Genomic DNA, 20,217 nt, shown 5'->3' with positions numbered 1-20,217 from the left:
CTCTTACTGATGGAATTACAACACTGGTACATGATCTTATATAGCAATTTACTGTATGTACCAGATATTCCACTGCACCCAATGAGGTAGACAAACTACAGTAGGAATACATCTACTTTAAAGAGAGTAATTTCACTTCCGTTTTGTCATCTGGTGCATCAATGGGAGATGGACCAAAAATCTTAACTGGAGAGAGAAGACACCAGAGCAGCACAGATGCAATTCTTTTCTTCCTTTAATCAAGTGCAAAACATAGGGACTAACGTTTCGGTGGATAAACCATCTTCATCAAGATTCTGATGAAGGACTCTGATGAAAATGGTCTATCCAAACGTTAGGACCTATGTTGCTTGATTAAAAGAAGAAATTGCGTTGGATCCATACTTCTAATTTTACTCCATATACCTCAGTACAATACGAGGGTGTGGAATTTGTTCATGTGCTTACTCATGCTTAAATTAAATTTTAAATTCATTAGATAAAACAAAATCATTAGAAATATATGCAGTCTTGGGTTTATCGAAATTTATCTGAGACATATCCTCAAAATCATGTTCTACCCTTCTCTTCACACATGTAAAGTGATTGACTTAAGGCGGATTCATACTTGGCGTGACTGGCGCTAGCCTCCTTCATACTTCACTCGCGACCTCACTCGTGACCTCACTCGCGCCGTCACGTGACCCAAAATGACGTCACACGCCGTGGCGCGAGCTGCCGTGGCGCGACGTCGTGCACCCCACATTTTTTGTAACTTGTCGTGCGCCACCAGCGACCATGCAGGTAGGCAGACAAAGCAGGAGTTGTGAAGAGAGGCTACAACTACTGTAGGCTACTACAGAATGGATCCTGCATCATTTTGAGGATAATAAAATGTCCTAGAGAGTTATTTTATCTTCTCTCTTAAATGTTGTTCAGTGAAACAATTGTTTACTTTGTTCAGAAGCACGTTGTGTTCGGCGATCTATTATAAATTCTGCCGCCAGAACAATGCTCTCACATGGTCTTGGAATGATCTGGCAATGTAGGCTACAACAAAAAATATATGTTTCAATGTGGTAAGTCACAAGTCAGACGTCCAGTAGCCCTACAGCAGCCGTGTTTGGCTTTCTATTTTATACATCCGTAGAACTCACGCTGCGAGTTGCGAAAGATACTGCCGTTTCTCTCATGAACAGCAGAGGGCACTTCCGACAATGCGAGCGAAAGCCAAGGGCGCTTTTGAAGTATGTCTGGCGCAAGTGATGACGTCATGAATGGTTCTCGCGCCAAAGTGCGCACGTGAAGTATGCAGAGCCCTTTAGCCTACATATTACCATTGAAAATGACAAGAACGAACTGATAAATTCTTTCAAGCTTTTAGATGTAAATTAATTGTATGTCGTAGAGGCACCGACCCCGGATAAACTTTGAGTCTGTTAAGGCATTTAGGAAAATAAACACACAGCTGTCGTTTTGCAGCTGAACTATATAGGAAATACTGCATGTGAATGAACACATACATATTACATAGACTTATGTATAAACCATGAAGTGGTACTGAGGTTAACAGTGCTAGGGCAGACAAGTGTTTTCTGTAAACACAATGATGAGGCTTTGAGGTGAGCTGTATATATGTGCAGGGCAGTCAGTCAAGTTCTTCATATTTATAAATAATGATGGGGTTTTGAGGTTAAGTGGGGGCCTGTAGTCATGTTCTTTGTACATATGATGAGATGTTGAGGTTGGCTGTATCAGTGTAGGGCATAACACAAGTGTGGTTGGCTGCATCTGTGTAGGTCATACTGCAAGAGGAAAAGTGTTTGCTACTGTGTGTGTGTATGTGTGTGCGTGTGTGTGTGTGTGTGTGTGTGTGTATGAGTGTGTGTGTTAGTATTCCTTGTTTAATAATGATTGAGGTTATGGTTGTGTATATTACTGTACGTGTGTGTCTCTACTGTAACTGTTTTCCCTGTATAAATAATGATTGAGGTTACCTGTGTGTGCGTAGGGCAGGAGCGTCGTCTGCAGTTCTCGCAGGGCGTCAGTGTTCTCCACCAGCAGCAGCAGGGGGGCCTCTGGCTGGTGCAGCCCCGCTGGCCAGGCACATGGGCAGGGACAGGGGGCCGGAGGTGCTCCCTTGGCCTGGTGGAGCATGGAGTACTTCCACAACCTGACCACAGGCTCCCGCTCGCACACGCCACTGCACAGCACGCCTGCAAGTGCAACACACGCACGCACGCACGCACGCACGCACGCACGCACACACACACACACACACACACACACACACACACACACACACACACACACACACACACACACACACACACACACACACACACACACACACACACACCACACACAGTATGACCCACATGTGTGGAAATCCGTGGGTGGAGGGAGCATGCTGGATGGAGGAATTAAACATTTAGGTGCCTTAAATATATAAAGGTACACTGTGCAGGAAATGCTGCCCATTTTCAAATGTTACCTTTTTCATGAATACTTACCACCAGCATCAAATGCTAAATATTCATTATGACTGGGAAAAGTGCACTTTTCATACATGAAAAGGGGGATCCTGTCCATGGTCCGCCATTTTGAATTTCCAAAAATAGCCATTTTTAGCTGCAAAAATGACTCTACTTGGACAATACCAGAAAATATTTGTTTAGTACTTAGAACTTTCATGTAAATATCAAATTTTGCAATTGGCAGCCCAGTTTCAATGAGCAGCATAGTTGCAGTACCCTTTTTGACCATTTCCTCCACAGTGTCTCTTTAAGGTTTACATGTATCCGGATATTTTTTACATTTGGATATTTTTTTATCCTGTTTAGGTGAAAACGCAAATGTGGATAAAAATAAAAATTCCACAGGTTACTGCAACAGGTGCGTTTTAGCTCCCTAAATGGGATATTTCTAAATACAGATTTTTAATACGCGGATTTTGAAACTCTGTGTAAACGGAAGGCCAAAACCAATGCGTTGTCAAAAAGATCCATAAAGATCCAAAGACTGTATATAAAATTTAATACACAATCTATGGTGATATCATAAACCAAATGGCATAAACCATGTGGCAAACACTCTCATCACATCAATGAAATATTTCACTATGCCTTTCAGTACCAATAACAAATAGAAAGAGGCACAGCACACGTCATATGATGTAACTGATTACCCTCATTTCATTCCAATATCAGTCTCACAACAAGCTTCTGTCATTAAGAGATTACAGCCACAACCAAGAATAGCAACTCTGGCAACTTCACACATCCCACTGTCGGCTTTTCCGGGAACTCGCACAGATTGCTCTCTCTGAAGAAGCCGCTAATTTTCCAGCTCCTTTAGTCCAAGTCAGCCGGTGTGGAGATGATCAAAGCAGGCCTAAGGTTTTGCACTTAGCAATGGTGCGCAGCCGATCGTCATGCTCCAAGGCCCCTGAGAGAACTAGGGCCCTCAGCGGCAGAGAGGATTAGCCAACCACACTTCATACTCACTGCGTGCGGTGCATAGCATGCAGGGCCAGTGTCAGTTGTTGCCAGGCCCAAGACAAAGCCAACCGAAAGCCCATCCTCCCCTCAAAACATGCAAAGTAATAAGGGCCTCAACTCTGGGCCCCCCCATCACCCTGACCCAGGACAATTGACCCCTTTGCACGTCCCTGTCGGCGCCCCTGATAGCATGTGAGGCATGCATGTACATTAGATGAGGTGGAAGCAGGGGTGCAAGCAGAGGTATGGTGAAACAAGGAGTGAGGATTACTCACTTCCCAATGCAGAGCTGCAAAGCTGCAAACATGGTCAAAAACAGCTATGGCAAATGTGGCCTGTGCTACCTTAAAAAACCTTTTCCACTCAATGATAGTACACTGCAAAAGCAAACATCACATTGGACGGCATGATTCACTCAAGTCAAGCCATGCCATGATTCACTCAAGTCAAATGACTGTGAAAAAAGTTGGATGCGCCACAAAGCAAGCTGTACAAACTAACATCCTTAAATCTTGTTTGCAGCCCAGCCCTGACCTTACAATACAGATTTGAGCTTTACACCCTTGAATCATTTTAATACTTTAATGCTTTCTTGGCTGGGAAGTGGGTGGACCTACTGTATCTTTCTGACATTTTGGGGCTTTCTGGAATGTGCCCAGTGTATTGCAAATATTCACCTTTAGCGAGAGACAGTAGCTCCAGATCGCAAGAAGCGCAATGCAGGCCACTCATACAAGGGACCTGAAGGGGAATTGAGAAAGAACAAAGGTAGTATGAACCGTTTAGATAAAGATGTTACTCAATGGATTAGATTTATATTTTGAGGAATTATAGATATTTTATGAATTTATACTAGTTTTACTAAAAGTGAAGCACAAAGAAATATGGCTTGGCGAAGCTTGGTAGGTCCATTAGGCATTGTAACCTAACAAACCAGAGATTTTTGTAGGAAGGGGAGATATGACAGAATCGTTAGGTGTCCATAGAAATGAACGGTGAAGATTTGTAACGCAAATATGGCGTCTACCCACACATCTCCCGCCTTTCTGGTAACAAGAGCCAATGTGCCTGCTGAGCTGCGTTGCCAGTGATCTAATCATCTGGCTGCATCGGCGCACTCGAAATGATGCGCATGCTCAGTTGTGAAAAGCCGTTGCTCTCGTGCCGTTACGGAACTACTGCGCTCTGTCAAAAAAACTGAGAAAAGTGGCTTAAAAAGCTTTATTTTGACTCGTATGACACAACCAAGTAGTCTAGATTGATCAGTTTTTCATGGTGGTTTCAACCATATGGTTTTCACAACCGCTGGGTTCCCTCCCGTCCTATACTCAGTTTCCCCATTCATTTTTCCCATTGACTCTCAGATCTGGTCTACATAATCGCGAAATAGCACCCCGAAGGCGTCAACAAGATGGCGGCGACTGTCCCGTCTCGATCTTAACTGTCTCTGAGCAAACTCCCTTGACATGCTAGCTTGCCTGTAAGTTACTGAAGTCAATAAAAAAGTACCTTGCCCTTTAATTTGACAAGAATGTACAATGCTCCCATGCTGACAAAGTAGACCGCATCAGGCATGATGTGACAAGCCTGAGACTTGAACAATCTCCCCATGATGCCCCCATTGTCATTGACACCTATGCCTCCTGCACACATGTCCAGTTCCTATATTCAAATCTTTTTCTTTTTGTTTGACATGCAACAGTGTTATCTTTTACATGTTACATGACATATTTCGGTGTAACTTCTGTCTTCATCAAAGGGTCACATGGATGTTGATGTGATGTTCTTTTAGAATCAGCTGTTTTTTATTGTCTTGTGTCCATATCTTACCTCTACTTTAGTGTTACGGCTGCCTTGTCTAGCCTGGTCTCCTCGTCTTCTACCATGGTTCCTATGTGACCTCCGCACAACAATATCTACAGATTCTACACAGGGTGGTGACAGTGTCAAATATTAGCAGAACCTGCCCTTCATTCAACATGCTGTTATGTACCGTAACTCAGAAGAGCAGGAGGCCTAAAGTGTTGCTAATAAAAACCTTATTGGGTGTTATATTTTCTGGTGTACAAGAAGGATATTCTTCTAATATGAACATGATATCAGACACAGCAAACCAGTATCACATATTTGGTCTCACCATTCATTTAACAAACGAAGCTTCAGAATTCAGGTTGCCCATCAGTGTACGTATGTCTCTCCTTATTACCAACTCTAAATGAGTATTCTGGTTGGATGGACCAAGGATGGACCATCGTCATACCTTTCTGTTCAGCCTGAGCTTCAGTGCACCTGTGCTCCACTTCCTGTTTGATGGCTTTTCCCTTCATAGTCTGCTCAACACGAGCAAGGCTATTGTACTGAGGCGGGGTGACTATCTCAAACCCGACTATGGTCCGACCTGTAGGGACCCTGTCTTCAGACGTCCCGGCCCCGGCATCTTGATCGCATGGTGGGGACTCAGCCAATGTTTTCTCCTCTTTCCCTGCCTTTCTGCCCCTCTTCCTGGTGGGCTGAGTCACTTTGGGCGCTTCTGCCTTGGCCTGTCGCCTGGTGTACTGCTGACAGAAGAGGTCTCGCTGCGCTCTGCCACCTGTAGCTGCCTCACAAGTCTCTTGCTTACTAGCTGTTCCTGAACCTCCATCTTGCTGCCTTGGCTCCTCCTGGCTACAAAGATGAAACAGTAGTGAAGGGGTTTGCGCACATAATGCATTCATAACAATTGGCAGATGGAGTAAAGAGAAAAAAAGAACAAATGAAGAATCTGAGATCTGCACATGTTTGCAAAATTGCTCAATTTCCATTGTTAGACTATTGCAGCAATTATGCATTTTCTTCCCCCCACCCCCCCCCTTTTAAATGCATAACTTCTGCAAAATCACACAAACCAAAAGCAGCAGTCTATGTTAAATCTTCCGAGCCCTTTTGCAATACATGTGTAGACAATTTCTCTCTCTTTCTCTGTTCTCCTTGCATCTCACACCTGGCTTTGGACGCAAGTGGCTTTGCTGCTGCTGCTGGCTTAGCTGACAGTGCCGTCTTCGCTGCTCTCTTTGCCTTCGCTACTGACACTGGCTCAGCTGGAAGCAGTGGCTGAGCTGGGGGAGGTGGTGGGTCTAGAACTGCTGAAAGAACAGGGCACGCTGGAACCCTGGAGGTGGTCACCTTCGCCACAAACGCTTGCTTACGTTCTGGAACAGTTGCCACCGATTCCACTGCTGCTCCTCGCTTAGCTGGAGGCTGTAGCTGAGTTGGACATGTTGAATCCCTTGATGTGACCCTAGCGGCAGTCACCTTCCCTGCTACCAGTTGCTTATGTTCAGGAACTGGCCTAGCTGCTGACACTGACTTCATTGCTGCCACAGGCTTAGCTGCAGCCACTGGTTTAGTATGAGGTTCTGAGTGAGCTGGATTGGGAAGTGGTTCTGAAGTAGCAGGGCGATTTGGACCCCTGCCCCTACGTCTGCTAGGGGCTGGAGCCTTGCCAAAGTTGGTCTTGCCTGCACTGCTGGATTCACCGTCTTGCGAGGCACAACCTGTGGTAGAAGTAGAGTTTGCTTATCTTGAAGGAAGTTAAGAAGTGGTCAATGGTACCACACACAGGGTACCTGAATCAGTGGAGGGGAGGATGGAGGAGAGCGCTAGCCTTCCACATACACACTCTCCACTGAATCTAACTGTGACCCTTAACCACTACCCTATGACTGACTGAACCATCTGGTGAATACAGAAGGCCAAAGTGACACCTCAAATTAAAAAAATCATTAAAAAAACTGCATTCCAGATACCACAGCACCAATGTTCACTATTGAGAGAGAGAGAGAGAGAGAGAGAGAGAGGAGAGAGAGAGAGAGAGAGAGAGAGAGAGAGAGAGAGAGAGAGAGAGAGAGGAGAGAGAGAGAGAGAGAGAGAGATACTCTGTCCTGAGTGATTGAGAAAGGCGAGATAAGAGGACGTAAACATTCATGTTATTGTCGCTAAAAGCCACAAGGGGTTAACACGGGTCAAAAAATTAAGCTAATTTAATTAGACTGCAGTGGGGGACACTCATTTTAACGGGGACATGTTAAAGCTCTTTTATTTATTTATTTTATTGCGTTCTCCGTTTGTCCCCTCCCAGACCCCCTTTCAGTACTTCACCCGGACCAGTCATCCCGTTTGGCAAGAGCTTGTTAGGACACATAAAGACGGGGGACATGTGCTCCTGCATTTCCAGTGGCGCCGCAACAACCTCACATTGATATTAATGGCCGGCGCAATTACACTAACGAATGTACATCCTCCAATTGCCACGAGTGTGTGACTGTGTACGTGTATGAGAGAGGGTGAGCGTGTGTGTATGTACGCGTGTATGTGTGTGAGGGAGAGCAGGCGGCAGATGAAGAGCGATGAGGTTTAATTGAATGCGCTCCTGCTCCAAAATCCTCTAAGAGGCCCCCAAAACATTAGCGACGCTAGCTGCTTACAGAGCCCCACTCTAACGAGACAAATCTTGTCAGGCTAATGGCGCTTAATTTGCCTGGGCCCTCCTTCTCCTCCTCCCTCTCCTCCATCCCTTCTCCTCTCCTCCTCTCTCCCATAAATTAGATCAGTTGGGGCGAGCGACTAATCCTGACAATGAGCGCACAAGCCCCCTTAAAAATCATGCTAATGCAGATCGGCCATCCCAACACACTCATGCACAAACACGCCAACCCACATGCATGTGTACACACACACACACACACACACACACACACACGCACACACACACACACACATACACACACACACACGCACACGCACACGCACACGAACACACACACCTTTTGTTTATTGGTAATGAAAGCCATTAGGGGGGCCTTTCAATGGGCTGAGAGTCTTTGGGAGACAAAGTGCTGATGACATTATTTATTCAAAACACAAAATACATGTACATATAGATATTTTTTTAATAAAATAAGACAGATTAGGAAAAATATAAGATTAGATTACAAAACAGACTTAAGACACAATTTTGTAATATTGCATGGACTATTACAAGACATTTGTAATGCCTTTAAAACAAATTTAGGTTAAGACAATCCACAGCCCCAAACTTAATGATATGACAGGGCAGCCTGTATTTTGAAACCAAGTTCCCCTACTCCTCTGTTCTCTTACCTGTCTTCCTGTTGTCAAAGATCATTTTCACCATCATAAATAAGACACATATAATACACATCATTTGGTCTTTCATCTTCATACCCTTTTTCAATTCTATAACCTAGCATTCGCTGACTGATGAGCTTTCGCACCATTCAAAAACAAAAAGAAAGAGAGAAAGAAATATGATGCAGAGTGAATTACATTCGTGGTGTTTAGGACTCTGAATGGTCAGTACAACTTTCAATATCTGCCCAAAGTATTTGAGCTTTTATCAGCATCATCAGGCAGAGGAATATTGCAAGGACCTGTCTCAGGATTAAACCAGGTTAAGTTAGCCTTGAGGTAGTGGTAAATCATCAAATAGAGGACCCTGGGGGGTGCTCATTTACTTAACTAAAATGACCGTGGGCTACTTATTAGCAGGTTTACCACTTTCTGTAGGTTACCTTAACAAGGTTTATCACTTAACCATGATTTTGGGAATATTCCCCAGTCAGTAAGAGCGAGAACCTGGCAGTCGCCTCTTCTTGTCATTTTGGACAGCTGTTAAAAGGGGCCTCAAGGAAGGCTGCTAAACATAGCACTGAATTACACATCGAAGAGACCACTGCAGCGATTTATCAGAAAGAAAAAAAACCCTGTGGATTTGTATGCACTTGAATTTTCCTACATCAGTATGTCAGTATGATTGTATGGATGTTTCCATCCTTTTTGTGCACGCAGAACTCAACACATACAGTGCGATACATTTTCGACCCATTTGTCCTTCAAATAATACATAATTGACACATCGCTGTGTTGAGCATTTTCAGGCAAATATTAATCAAGACACATAACAAAAGAATGTGATGCCCTAACGAACTCGCTGCTTAATGTACATTAAATGTGTGTACTGAGCCATATAACATAGTGGTATACCACACCTCATCCGCTCACACATATAATCCTTTGTAATAACAGCTCATTAAAATAAGAAAGACTAGGCCCGAAAACTCTGCTCGCCCTCTCCGCACCCTTAAAAAAAAAAAAAAAAGACGAGGCGAGCAAAGTCGAGCGCCTTCACCGTTTCATTTTAATGATTTTTAAAAAGGGGGGTAATCGCCATCGCTGCATGTTAAACGTATTTGGGAGGGGTTGGCTGCGCATTGGTCGGTGAAAGGGTGGCTGAGGTTCGTTAGTGGTTCATGCCCCAGTGCCACTCTTGTCTCCCAACAACATAACGAGCTCATTAACTACCCTTGCACATCAGCTCCTTTATATCTTTATTTATTATGAGCACTGAGTATTATTATGACGCACTGTATATGTCTGCGTGTGCGTGTGTGTGTGTGTGTGTGTGTGTGTGTGTGTGTGTGTGTGTGTGTGTGTGTGTGTGTGTGTGCGTGCGTGCGTGCGTGTACACCGCCCTTGCCTGAAACTGACCAGTAGGCTATAACTCCTTACCACTCCTTAGTCATCGATAAACTCCAAGGACTTTAGCTGCTGTGAGACTCGGGAGAAATAGCTGGTGAGTGTATTACCTGAGCTGGAAGAATCCCTGGGGCCTTTCTGCCTAGACCTGGAGAGCCTGTGGGACCTGCTGCTGCCTGCCTCCTTGCCCTGGGTCTGGGTCTGGGTTTGGGTCTGGGTTTGGGCCTGACTCTGCTCCTGTGCCTGCACCTGGTTCTGTGTCTGTAGAGGTAAATGCCTCTGCCCTGCGTTGGCTTTCTCTCTGCCTATTCCTGCCCTGCTGTGTACAGTCTGCTGCTCTTGCCCCTCTGCTGCCTGCCTCTGTAATGTTGCCCTTTTTGTTGGTTGCCTGTCTGTAGACACAGTGCTGCCCTGGGGGTCATGGGTGGTACTGCAGGTGCTGCTTCTCTCACTCTCCTCTACCACGGCCCTGTGCGTCTCGTCCGCCACTGAGTGTCCTTTTTTGGCGGTGGCTGCCCCAGAGCACTCTGGGATGCCTCTGGCATGTGTCCTTTCTTTACTAGTCCGTTCTGGAGATCCTTTCTGCAGGAAGATGGAAGTCAAGTCTTTATGATCGCCCTCTTCATCACTACCATCATCCTCCCCATCACCTTCCTCCTCCTCACTGCCAAACAGTTCAGGGGTGTAGAAGACGCTCTCGTCCTGCTCTCCCTCACTGTCTTCGACACATTCCTCTGCAGGTGCTGTGACGTTCTCTGTTTTAGGTTCTGTGATTGCCTCCGCGGCCACAGGCATCTGTGGTGGTGGCGCCTTCTTCACTGGAGAGACGGTCAGATCCACAGTAGGCATGGGATCAGATGCCTTAGTAGTCTGTGCAGCAGACCCTGAGGGCATGGCCACTTGTTCCTCGGGCTTCCGGCTAGTAGAGGCACATTCTGGAGGGGGAACAAACTTTTTGCTGCCCTTCTCCGAGTCCCTGGGCTGGAAGAGAGGGGTCTTGTGGCGTGTGCTCACAGGGGTGGAGGTGAAGAGGTGGTAGAGGGGCTTTTGAGTGGCATGTTGGGGGGTGGAGGTGGAGGTGGTGTTGTTACCCGTCTCACCTACGGACAGTGGAGCCAACGGAGGACGAACACCCTTCTGATCACCTGTTTACACACAAGAGAGAGGGAGAGAAGTAGGGAGAGAGAGAGAATGAATTGAGCGTGCAATAATTGTGATAGGGGCAGAATGTCTGTCACTAAGAAAAAACAGAATTACAACAGTATTACTGCATCTTCTTGTTCTATGCTTGTAAGTTTTCACTTTGTGTATAATGGATCTTGTAGAGAAGGGAAGAAGAGTTGCCCTGCCCAGCTTCAAACACTGGCCTACAGGCAACTGTATGCTCTGACCACTGTTAGACAGTCATGGACACCCACTATCCTAGCGATGGTCACGATCACAAATCTGTATGCGTTTCACTGAAGTGGACTAGCTAACTTCTTCAAAATATTCTAATTCACTTGTACAGCACTTGTACAATTGAGAGTACTTGCCAGTACCCTCAATTAAATGAATTCCCTTCTCTTTTATCCCTCTTTTTTTTTCTACATAGCAATGTTGGAGCATGCCACAATAACTGACGCATCATCATCACGTTCCCTTGCCCAGGAGTGACGCTTAAGTCTTGGGGTCTGATGGGTTGTGTTCAGGTAGGATGAGGTGTGCTGTAGTGTAGAGCTCGATTGGTGCATAGTGCAAAACATATTCGCCTGAAACCCCTGCAGCCACCTCCCTGTCACCCCCAGCCCACCTCAACCCTGCCCTGCCCGTCACCCCGGCCCTCCCCCCTCCTCCACCAGACGGATCCAGAGCAACAGTGCTCACGCTCGATCTAGCACAAATAAAGGTCAGTGGGATTTAATTAAAAGCAACAGTCAAACATCTGCTGGGCCCACCACTGCTCAGTCATGCAGAGCCCCGCACAGAGCCCACGAGGAGTAATGAGCCGAGAGAGAGAGAGAGAGAGAGAGAGAGAGAGAGAGAGAGAGAGAGAGAGAGAGAGAGAGAGAGAGAGAGAGAGAGAGAGAGAGAGAGAGAGAGAGAGAATTGAGCGTGCAGTAATTGTGATAGGGGCAGAATGTCTGTCACTATGAAAATAGTGACGGGGACCATGGGTGAATTCTAGTTAAGGGGAAGGGAGGGGGGAGGAGAGAGAGAGAGAGAGAGAGAGAGAGAGAGAGAGAGAGAGAGAGAGAGCGAGAGAGAGCGAGAGAGAGAGAGAGAGAGAGAGAGAGAGAGAGAGAGAGAGAGAGAGAGAGAGAGAGAATGAATTATGCTTATAGACTGTAATAGTACTAACTGTGATTAGGGCTGCTCGATTACGAAAAAAATCAATATCACGATTATTTCAGTCAATATTGATATCACAATATTTTCAAACGATATTTATATATTAGAAAAATAATTGTGCCAATCAATTCACAATCTTCCCTCCCTTCAGCAGCGTGAGTGGAAAGTCATATAGAAAGACAGTGGTGGTCTGCATGAGTGTTAGATACCAAGTCTGGTCTGCACTCACAATGGCTCAAGTAGAGGGGATGTATTGTGCGTAACATAGCCTATCTTTTGGCTGTATAGACAAATGAAAAAATAGTTGTTCTAAATCGACATTATGAAATTTCATATTGTTTGACAGCAATATACAATACTAATTTGATACATTGCACAGCCCTAACTGTGATAGTGGCAAGAACGCCGGGACCATGGGTGAAATCTATCTTTTGCGAAGAAGTGGTATTCAATGACATCCCAACAATCATGGAATCTGAATCATGGCCAAAAAACAGTCATTTGTTTTACTGGCCAGACAAGACACACATAGAATCAAGTTGAGAACAGTGAAATTAGTTTGCCCATGACGGGGGTCTAGCATGGCTATGCTAGTCATCTTCATGATACAAATGTTTATGACTTGCTTTGGACCAGTTTCCTGCCCAAACAGAGTTATTTTTTTAAAAAGAAATACAAAAAACCCTTTATTATCCATGTCGTCTGCCTTTGGTTAAGACCTACTCTATCTAATACTTTCTACTTCGGATGTTTCTTCTCTGGTCTCTTTCTTTGCTCTCAAGCACATTGAATGACAATTATTTATGATAATATGTCATAGAAATACTATTGCTATTGCTTGGTATATCTCCGCTAATGTGTCCATATTTTTTGTATTACAGTATTGTTTTTATTAAATTTTATAAATTCAGTAACACTTTATTTTAGGGATACATCTATTAGCACTAATACATACAATATTAATGCCTTAGTAAGTAACTTATAAGCAAAAATACTGGATAAGAGAAAGATTACGCAAACCACGCCCACTCAATGCAAAAGCGTGGGCTCAAGTTGGGTCTCCTAAGGGGGCGTTGTCCCCTCCTTCTTCTTCTATTTTTGAGGTGTTTGCTCAAGACGTGCGCTACCGCCATCTACAGCGCTAAGGGGACTTGATTTATTCTCAACCTCAGGACTCCGAAGGTCTCCTAACCGAAGGTCTCCTAAAGGGGCGTTCACCCGACATAAAGTGGATACCGGAAAAGAAACAAAATGACGCTTCTTGGTTAGATCCAGTTTCTTTGTTGTAAGGCATGTACTAAGCAAAATCAGACGGTTGTTAGACATTTATTCGCAAATGTCTTGTTCATGCACAATAAGGGATTTATTACCAATATATCCTTAGTAAGGACCTAGTAGACCTAGATTTCTATTTATGAGTAAGCAGTAAGGGTCAGAATACAATGTGTATAAGCTCCTGGTACACTGTGTGAACAAACCCTGAACATTGTGAAAACAGATGTGGAATAAGGGTCCCTATTCTAAAGTGATGCATTGCTCAGCCCAGATGGCTTAGGGCGCCCGCACTATAGGGCCCCCGCACTACCTAGGGCCCCCACTCTAGCCCCCCCGCCCCCGGGAAGCAAAGTGTAAGAACATTACTACTTTTGCATCAGTCTCATGAGTTATGTAGATCTCTCTCATTCTACTCAATATACCACAATGTAATTGGAAGCATTATATAGCATTATATAGGACGTAAAGTTCTCAATGACGGTGGATGGTGAGATGTCTTTTTTTCATACACCAATTTGTTTTATTTGTAAAAACCCTACAATAAATGCAGAATATAACGATGTGTAATAGTTTGGAAGCGAAACTAAGCTATTCCTTTGTGATAAATGAGTTAATGTTTGAGAAACTTAGCTCCAAGAAGTGCAGTGCATGATGGGTACGCCCTTAGTCAGAAATGCAATGCATGGCCACGAGTGAGGGGAGGAGCTAAGGACGTAGGCTCAGAGCTGGGTAGGTTGTCTGTTGGCCTAGATTGCGTACCCATCATGCACTGCACTTCTTGAAGCTAATGTTCTCAAACATTAACTTAATTATCACAAAAGAATAGTTAAGTTTTGCTTCAAAACTATTATTCTAATGTTCTGCATTTATTGTGGGTTTTTTTTTTACAATTAAAACTCAGTGGTACATGAAAAAAATGACATCTCACCAACCCACCGCCATTGACACGTGTACGTTCAATCCTTGCTATATATAGGCTCCTGTTACCTTCTTTGTACTATCATCAGCAAGAGAAAACTAGATGATTCAACTGGGTAAGTATTAATTATTTAACATATCCTTACACTTTGTATATCGGGGGGCTAAATAGTGTGGGCCTGGGTGGTGTGGGGGCCCTAGGTAACGAGGGGGACTTTGGTAGTGCGGAGGCCCTGAACCATCTGGGCTGACCAATGCATCACTTTAGAATAGGGACCCTTATTCCGCATCTGTTTTCACACTATTCAGGGTTTGTTCACACAGTGTGTCGGGAGCTTATACACATTGTATTCTGCCACTTACTACTTACTAATAAATAGAAATATAGGCTTACTGGTCCTTACTAAGGTTATATTAGTAATACATCCCTAATTGGGCATGAACAAGACATTTGTGAATACATGCTTAACAACTGTCTTATTTTGCTTAGTACATGCCTTACAAGTTATTTACACAGGCATTAATATTGTATGTATTAGTGCTAATAGATGTGTCCCTAAAATAAAGTGTTAACATAAATTCTTATCATGTTGTGGTGCAGAAGGAGGAGCTTTATTATTTAATAATTCTTAGCAACACACATTTTTCTTGTTGATATTCACACCGGCAACTGTGCTTTTTGTCACCAATAAAGAGTTGCAGCTTATGTGACGAGGGACACACATGCTCACATGCTTTTCGTGAGCTGTTTGCTGAGTGATGTGGAAATATGAATGCGATGCAACAACAATCAAACCTCTGAATGCTTGTGAGACACTGAAGAACGCTCTTCACATATCACGAACCACACAAAGAACTCACACTCCACGACAGCCCCACTTAACACAGTCAGAGACTATGTTTGCATTTGTTAGTGTGTGTGTGTGTGTGTGTGTGTGTGTGTGTGTGTGTGTGTGTGTGTGTGTGTTAATGCATGTGTGTGTGTGTGTGTGTGTGTGTGTGTGTGTGTGTGTGTGTGTGTGTGTGTGTGTGTGTGTGTGTGTGTGTGTGTGTGTGTTTTTTGTGTGTGTCAGCAACCCTTGAGAGTAACAAGAAAAAAAACAAGTGGAGTGCCCAGGAGATGAGACCCAGCATGTTTGTGGCTCTTAACTTATTCATGGCAGTTGTTTTCCAAAAGCGTCCCGGAATGCCAGCATTCCCCTTCCCCACACCCACCCACCCACACATCTCCACAACCCCGGGCCCCCCACCTCCCCTCCCCTCCCTCATCCAGGGATTCTCCTGCCCCACTGCCACACCGCAATGCCTCGGTAACATCCTCCCTTCATGAATTAGTAAATATGATGCGACCGAAAAGCAAGCGAGTTGCTTTCTGGGGGGACTCTGCGATTATGCAAAGTGCCTGCGAGTGACCCGCCGTCACCTCACACAACAGCTGAGCAGTAGAAAACAGCACATGAAAGACAAAGACAATACGGGGGGAAGAGATGGCACATAACACTTAAGAAATGACGGTGTGTGTGTCGCTAATGTCACAACCGCAAAGACGACAACAAATGGCACACGTGAGCACTTTGACACTCTAAGCAGTGACCAAAATGTACTGGAATTATTTATGGGGAAAGAAGGCTGGAGATGTTCAAAGGTGTGTGTATCTTAGTGACACTATGTGCCCTGGCAGATGAGCTGCAGGATATGGCTGTACAGAAGAGACAGAGTGTGTGTGAACCGTGCATAGTGTGACCGAGGAATGGGAACAGAGACGTGGACAAAAACCCTGACAGGCATATCAAAGATCCCTTTCCGCTGTTTCAATACATTACAAATTATTTTTAGGGCTGCAACTTACGATGATTTTAATAGTTGACTAATCAATAGGTCTAGTCATGATTAGTCACGATAAGTCAAAAAAAAGGACTGGCTCCAACCACCGACAAATCTTTCCGGCCTCTAGCGCAGGGAAGTGAAAAAATTCTTATAGCTCACAATGAGCTTTAAATCATGATGGCAGTTTATTTACTCCAAGATACAATGTCCAATTAATACGTGCTGGGGAATTTTAGGTTTTTACAAAGTAATAAAGCATGAGTAAAAAAGCACTGAATTAAATGAAACGATTAGTCGACAATGAAAAACCTTGTCAACAATTTTTTATAGTCGACTAGTCACGATTACTCGACTAATCGTTGCAGCCCTAATTATTTTCAATTATATTAAATTGTTTAAAAGGCCTTAACAGTAAATGAAAATGCTTCCTGAGTGGTCTCGATAAATCACTGATTTCTACTTCTCACCGCATATGACTGACCTGACAATCACCAAGTTTGAAAGACATGACAGCTAGAGCCCTTTTTCACTCTATGCAGACATTTTATGCATATGGAACTTCAGATGTTCAGAAGTGCATACTGCACCAATCTACCTATGTGAGACAACTGGTGGAGCACACCAACAAGGAGCACACCAACCCCACCTGTTTTGACCCCTTTTGCTGGGGTAATTTTGTTGTTCGTTACTGGTAGAGGTTTTTGACCCCTTTTGCTGGGGTAGTTTTGGTGTTACTGGTAAAAGTAAAAATGTAAAAACATTTCCTCACTGACAGGTTAAGGTTAGGGATTGTTTTGGATTGGGCACAGTTAAGCATTATTTAGCTTTTGTTAAGGTGAATATAATGTAAGTCAATGGGAGGGCCCCAAAAAGACATTAAGGTGGGACTGTGTGGGTGTCTGTACATGTGCGTGTGTTTGTGTATGTGTTTAACACAAAGCAGTAACGCCTGTACCTGCGCCGGAACCATGCTCTATGGGGATGGAGATGCGCAGTCTGGGAGGAGGTGGAGGGGTCCACGTGGCGGCAGGCCTCTCAGCCCCCTGTCCCCTCACCTCCGCTGGGCAGGCAGCCGGGAGCTGAGGGCCCCTTACTCCTGAGTCTCCAGGGTGTGGAGGGGGGGATAGAAGAGTATTACCACAGACGGAGGAGGTGGACACGGAGGAGAAGGAGGGGGTTTGAGGAAGAGGAAGATGGTGAGGATGATGAGGGGGGTTAGGTGGTGATTGTGCTGCCATCTTGGCCGCATGGTTCTCTGCTGCCCCCTGTTGGCACCGGGAGAAGGTGCGGAGGGACTCCATGGCGCCGCCAAAGCTGTTGTGGTGTAGCACCAGCTGACGCACCCACTTGGACAGACCTGAGTATACAATACAATACATACACAAAACACAAAGACGCAGACACAAAGAACACACACACACACGCGCACGCGCACGCGCACGCACACACATTATTATACATTGCATTAGCCAGCACGCACACCCATATATAAATCCTGATCAAATCAATCATGTGTGTGTTTAGGTGTGTCTGTCTGTGTGTGTGGACATGAGGTGCATTTGTCAAACAAACAGTTTTGTCCCCATTATATAATGAACGAATTACCCGAAGTGCCTAGGTGTGTCTGTCTGTGCATGAGTGTGTGTGTATGTGTGAACACATGAGGTGAACTTGTCAGACAAATAGCTTTTCAACCACAATCACACGCAACCCTAACCCATTCCTGTCAACAAGGGCACCATAGACTACTACCACCACCTAGTGGCCTAAATATGCCACAACATTGCTCGCAGTCTATCGAACAGTTTTTTCAACATTGGGCTCGGGACACCATGTGGGATCAGCTGGAATTCAAATGGGGTCACCTGAAATGTTTAGGTGTGAAAAAAGGAATACTGATAAATATTAGTAATTATAACAAAATAACTAGTTCATATTCTGACTGAAACACCACATGAAATCCTATTTTATTGTTCTTTAAAGGGTTTATGAAACGAAAACAAAGTAAAGGAATTGGACCATTTCCAGGACAGATTCTGACAGTTCTAAGCCTTGTGAATAAAATGGGATATTGTCTGGGTGATATTTTGTCCTAAAAGTCATGTTAAAACGTTCAAAAGTGTTATGTTCGTTTTTTTTGGTGACATGCAAATTTTATGCAAATGATATGCGTGACATAAAAGGGGGGAGTTCACCTCATTCCACCTTGTTCAGATCAATGGCGGCTAGTACCAAACCAAAGCGCAGTGTCAAGCAGTGTGTTGCTGGAGGGCCGAACGGTGCCAGCTGCAAAAATGGCTACTTGACAGAAGGAATATCTTTGCACAAGTTCCCTTCTGTGAAGAATGATGGAACTGTGGCCAACTGTGGAGAAGGCTAAAACAAGGGCTCTGTGGATCCAATTCGTACGCAGGCACCGGTGTGGCAGCTTTTGTGATATGCACCGGATTCTCATCCGCCCTGTAGGCTATCTGCTTGTAGGATAGACTGAGTAAAGTTAAGTATAGAGTACAGTTGGGCTAAATCAAATATGCCTGTGTAACAATAAGACAAATGTAACAAAGTGTAGGCATAACATAAATGACAGCCCCAAAACATTTGCTGACCATATCGAAGATTGTGTAATCTCTGTTTATGTTTACATTCGCTTCCTGCCATACATTTGTCCCACATCGCTTGCCATAGCCTCGTACAAGCAGATGTACATGTGGATGAGAATTCCGGTGCATATCACAAAAGCTGCCACACTGGCGTGGTTTTGAAGCAAGCTCATGGTCACTGTTGTGCTCGGCACATTTCCACCCCTCGTGCTTCACCACAAATGGTTGGACTGAAGAGAATGCTATTGTCTCAAGCAGTTCCAACAATTGACATCGCCAGCGTGCAGACTGAAACTGCCCCTGTAACTGCTCGTGCACTGCTTTGCTTTAGGCTACGTTTTACCTTGTCCATCTGCTTTGTATGTTGTTTTCAGGAAAGGGTAATGCACATTACATGCCAAACCGATGCAAATGCTCTCGGGATATGCACTTTTTGTTGATTGCCATTCAACTGGTCAATAAATTGGTTTTGGGATATCCGCGCTTCAGCCTCCGTGGTGCTCTCGGTCGAGGACAGCCAACTCACAGACTGGGCTACTGCTTAGCGAATAAACGGAGATGCATATAGGCCTACTTTTTTTCTCTCTTCTTCTTTTTTAGGATTTCGGGGCTGCTCCAACAGCCTCTTATCTCAGTTTTTTCTCTAGTTGATAATATTTTTGCATGTACATGCATTTCAATCACACTATATCGCGCAATTGAATCAAAATGCCCCCCATTTGTCAACAAATACACACGCCATGTCATCTTTGGGTCATGGCAAAGCGCCCTTAGCAACCGTAACCATAAAGAAAACAAACTGTCAGGCTAGGTCAACAATCGTCACTTCGCCTGTCAGACATGTCACTTTCTGCAGATGTATCAGTGCCTCTGAAATAGATTTGTGCTGCTGTTTTTTTTTTCTCATGAGGTTGGATGTGTGGTTTTTCGACACGCTGATGTTTGTATCAGAATTTTGGTTCCTTTATAAGATGTGGGTCCATCAAATGTGTGTTGTTTTCTCAGATCGCCATACTAGCAAACCAGGGACTCTCCTCTATGATGTCACAGCCCAGCTCATTAGTCACACCAAATTTCACAGAATTCACACTTTGAGTTGCCATTTTCACAAGTTCCTCCAGGATGATTGGGTTCAAAGTCTCATCGATGCTATCAGAAAAAACAAGGCTTTAATGGGAATGATCGTTTGTTTTCGTTTCATAAACACTTTAATGAATATCTATACTAGGTTAAATATCATACAAGTTAGCTTA

At 44.4% G+C, this 20,217-nt stretch overlaps 1 protein-coding gene across 1 annotated transcript in view; it reads right to left on the bottom strand.

Moving 5' to 3' along the window:
- Window positions 1-5,618: 5,618 nt before the first annotated feature.
- The window catches only part of brip1 (BRCA1 interacting helicase 1), a 63,538-nt gene continuing 48,939 nt past the window's right edge, over window positions 5,619-20,217 (bottom strand). Inside the window, exons 19-22 of the mRNA XM_063204863.1 lie at window positions 17,320-17,721; window positions 10,124-11,158; window positions 6,460-7,012; window positions 5,619-6,143 (exon numbers count right to left, since the gene is read on the bottom strand). Coding sequence (XP_063060933.1) covers window positions 5,639-6,143; window positions 6,460-7,012; window positions 10,124-11,158; window positions 17,320-17,721 — 2,495 coding nt within the window. The 3' untranslated portion in view covers window positions 5,619-5,638. The remainder of the gene's footprint in view (window positions 6,144-6,459; window positions 7,013-10,123; window positions 11,159-17,319; window positions 17,722-20,217) is intronic.

Source organism: Engraulis encrasicolus, chromosome 8, assembly GCF_034702125.1.
Source record: "Engraulis encrasicolus isolate BLACKSEA-1 chromosome 8, IST_EnEncr_1.0, whole genome shotgun sequence".
NCBI lineage: Eukaryota > Metazoa > Chordata > Actinopteri > Clupeiformes > Engraulidae > Engraulis > Engraulis encrasicolus.
Note: the sequence above shows the minus strand (reverse complement) of the source record. Positions and strands in the feature narration are given on the sequence as shown.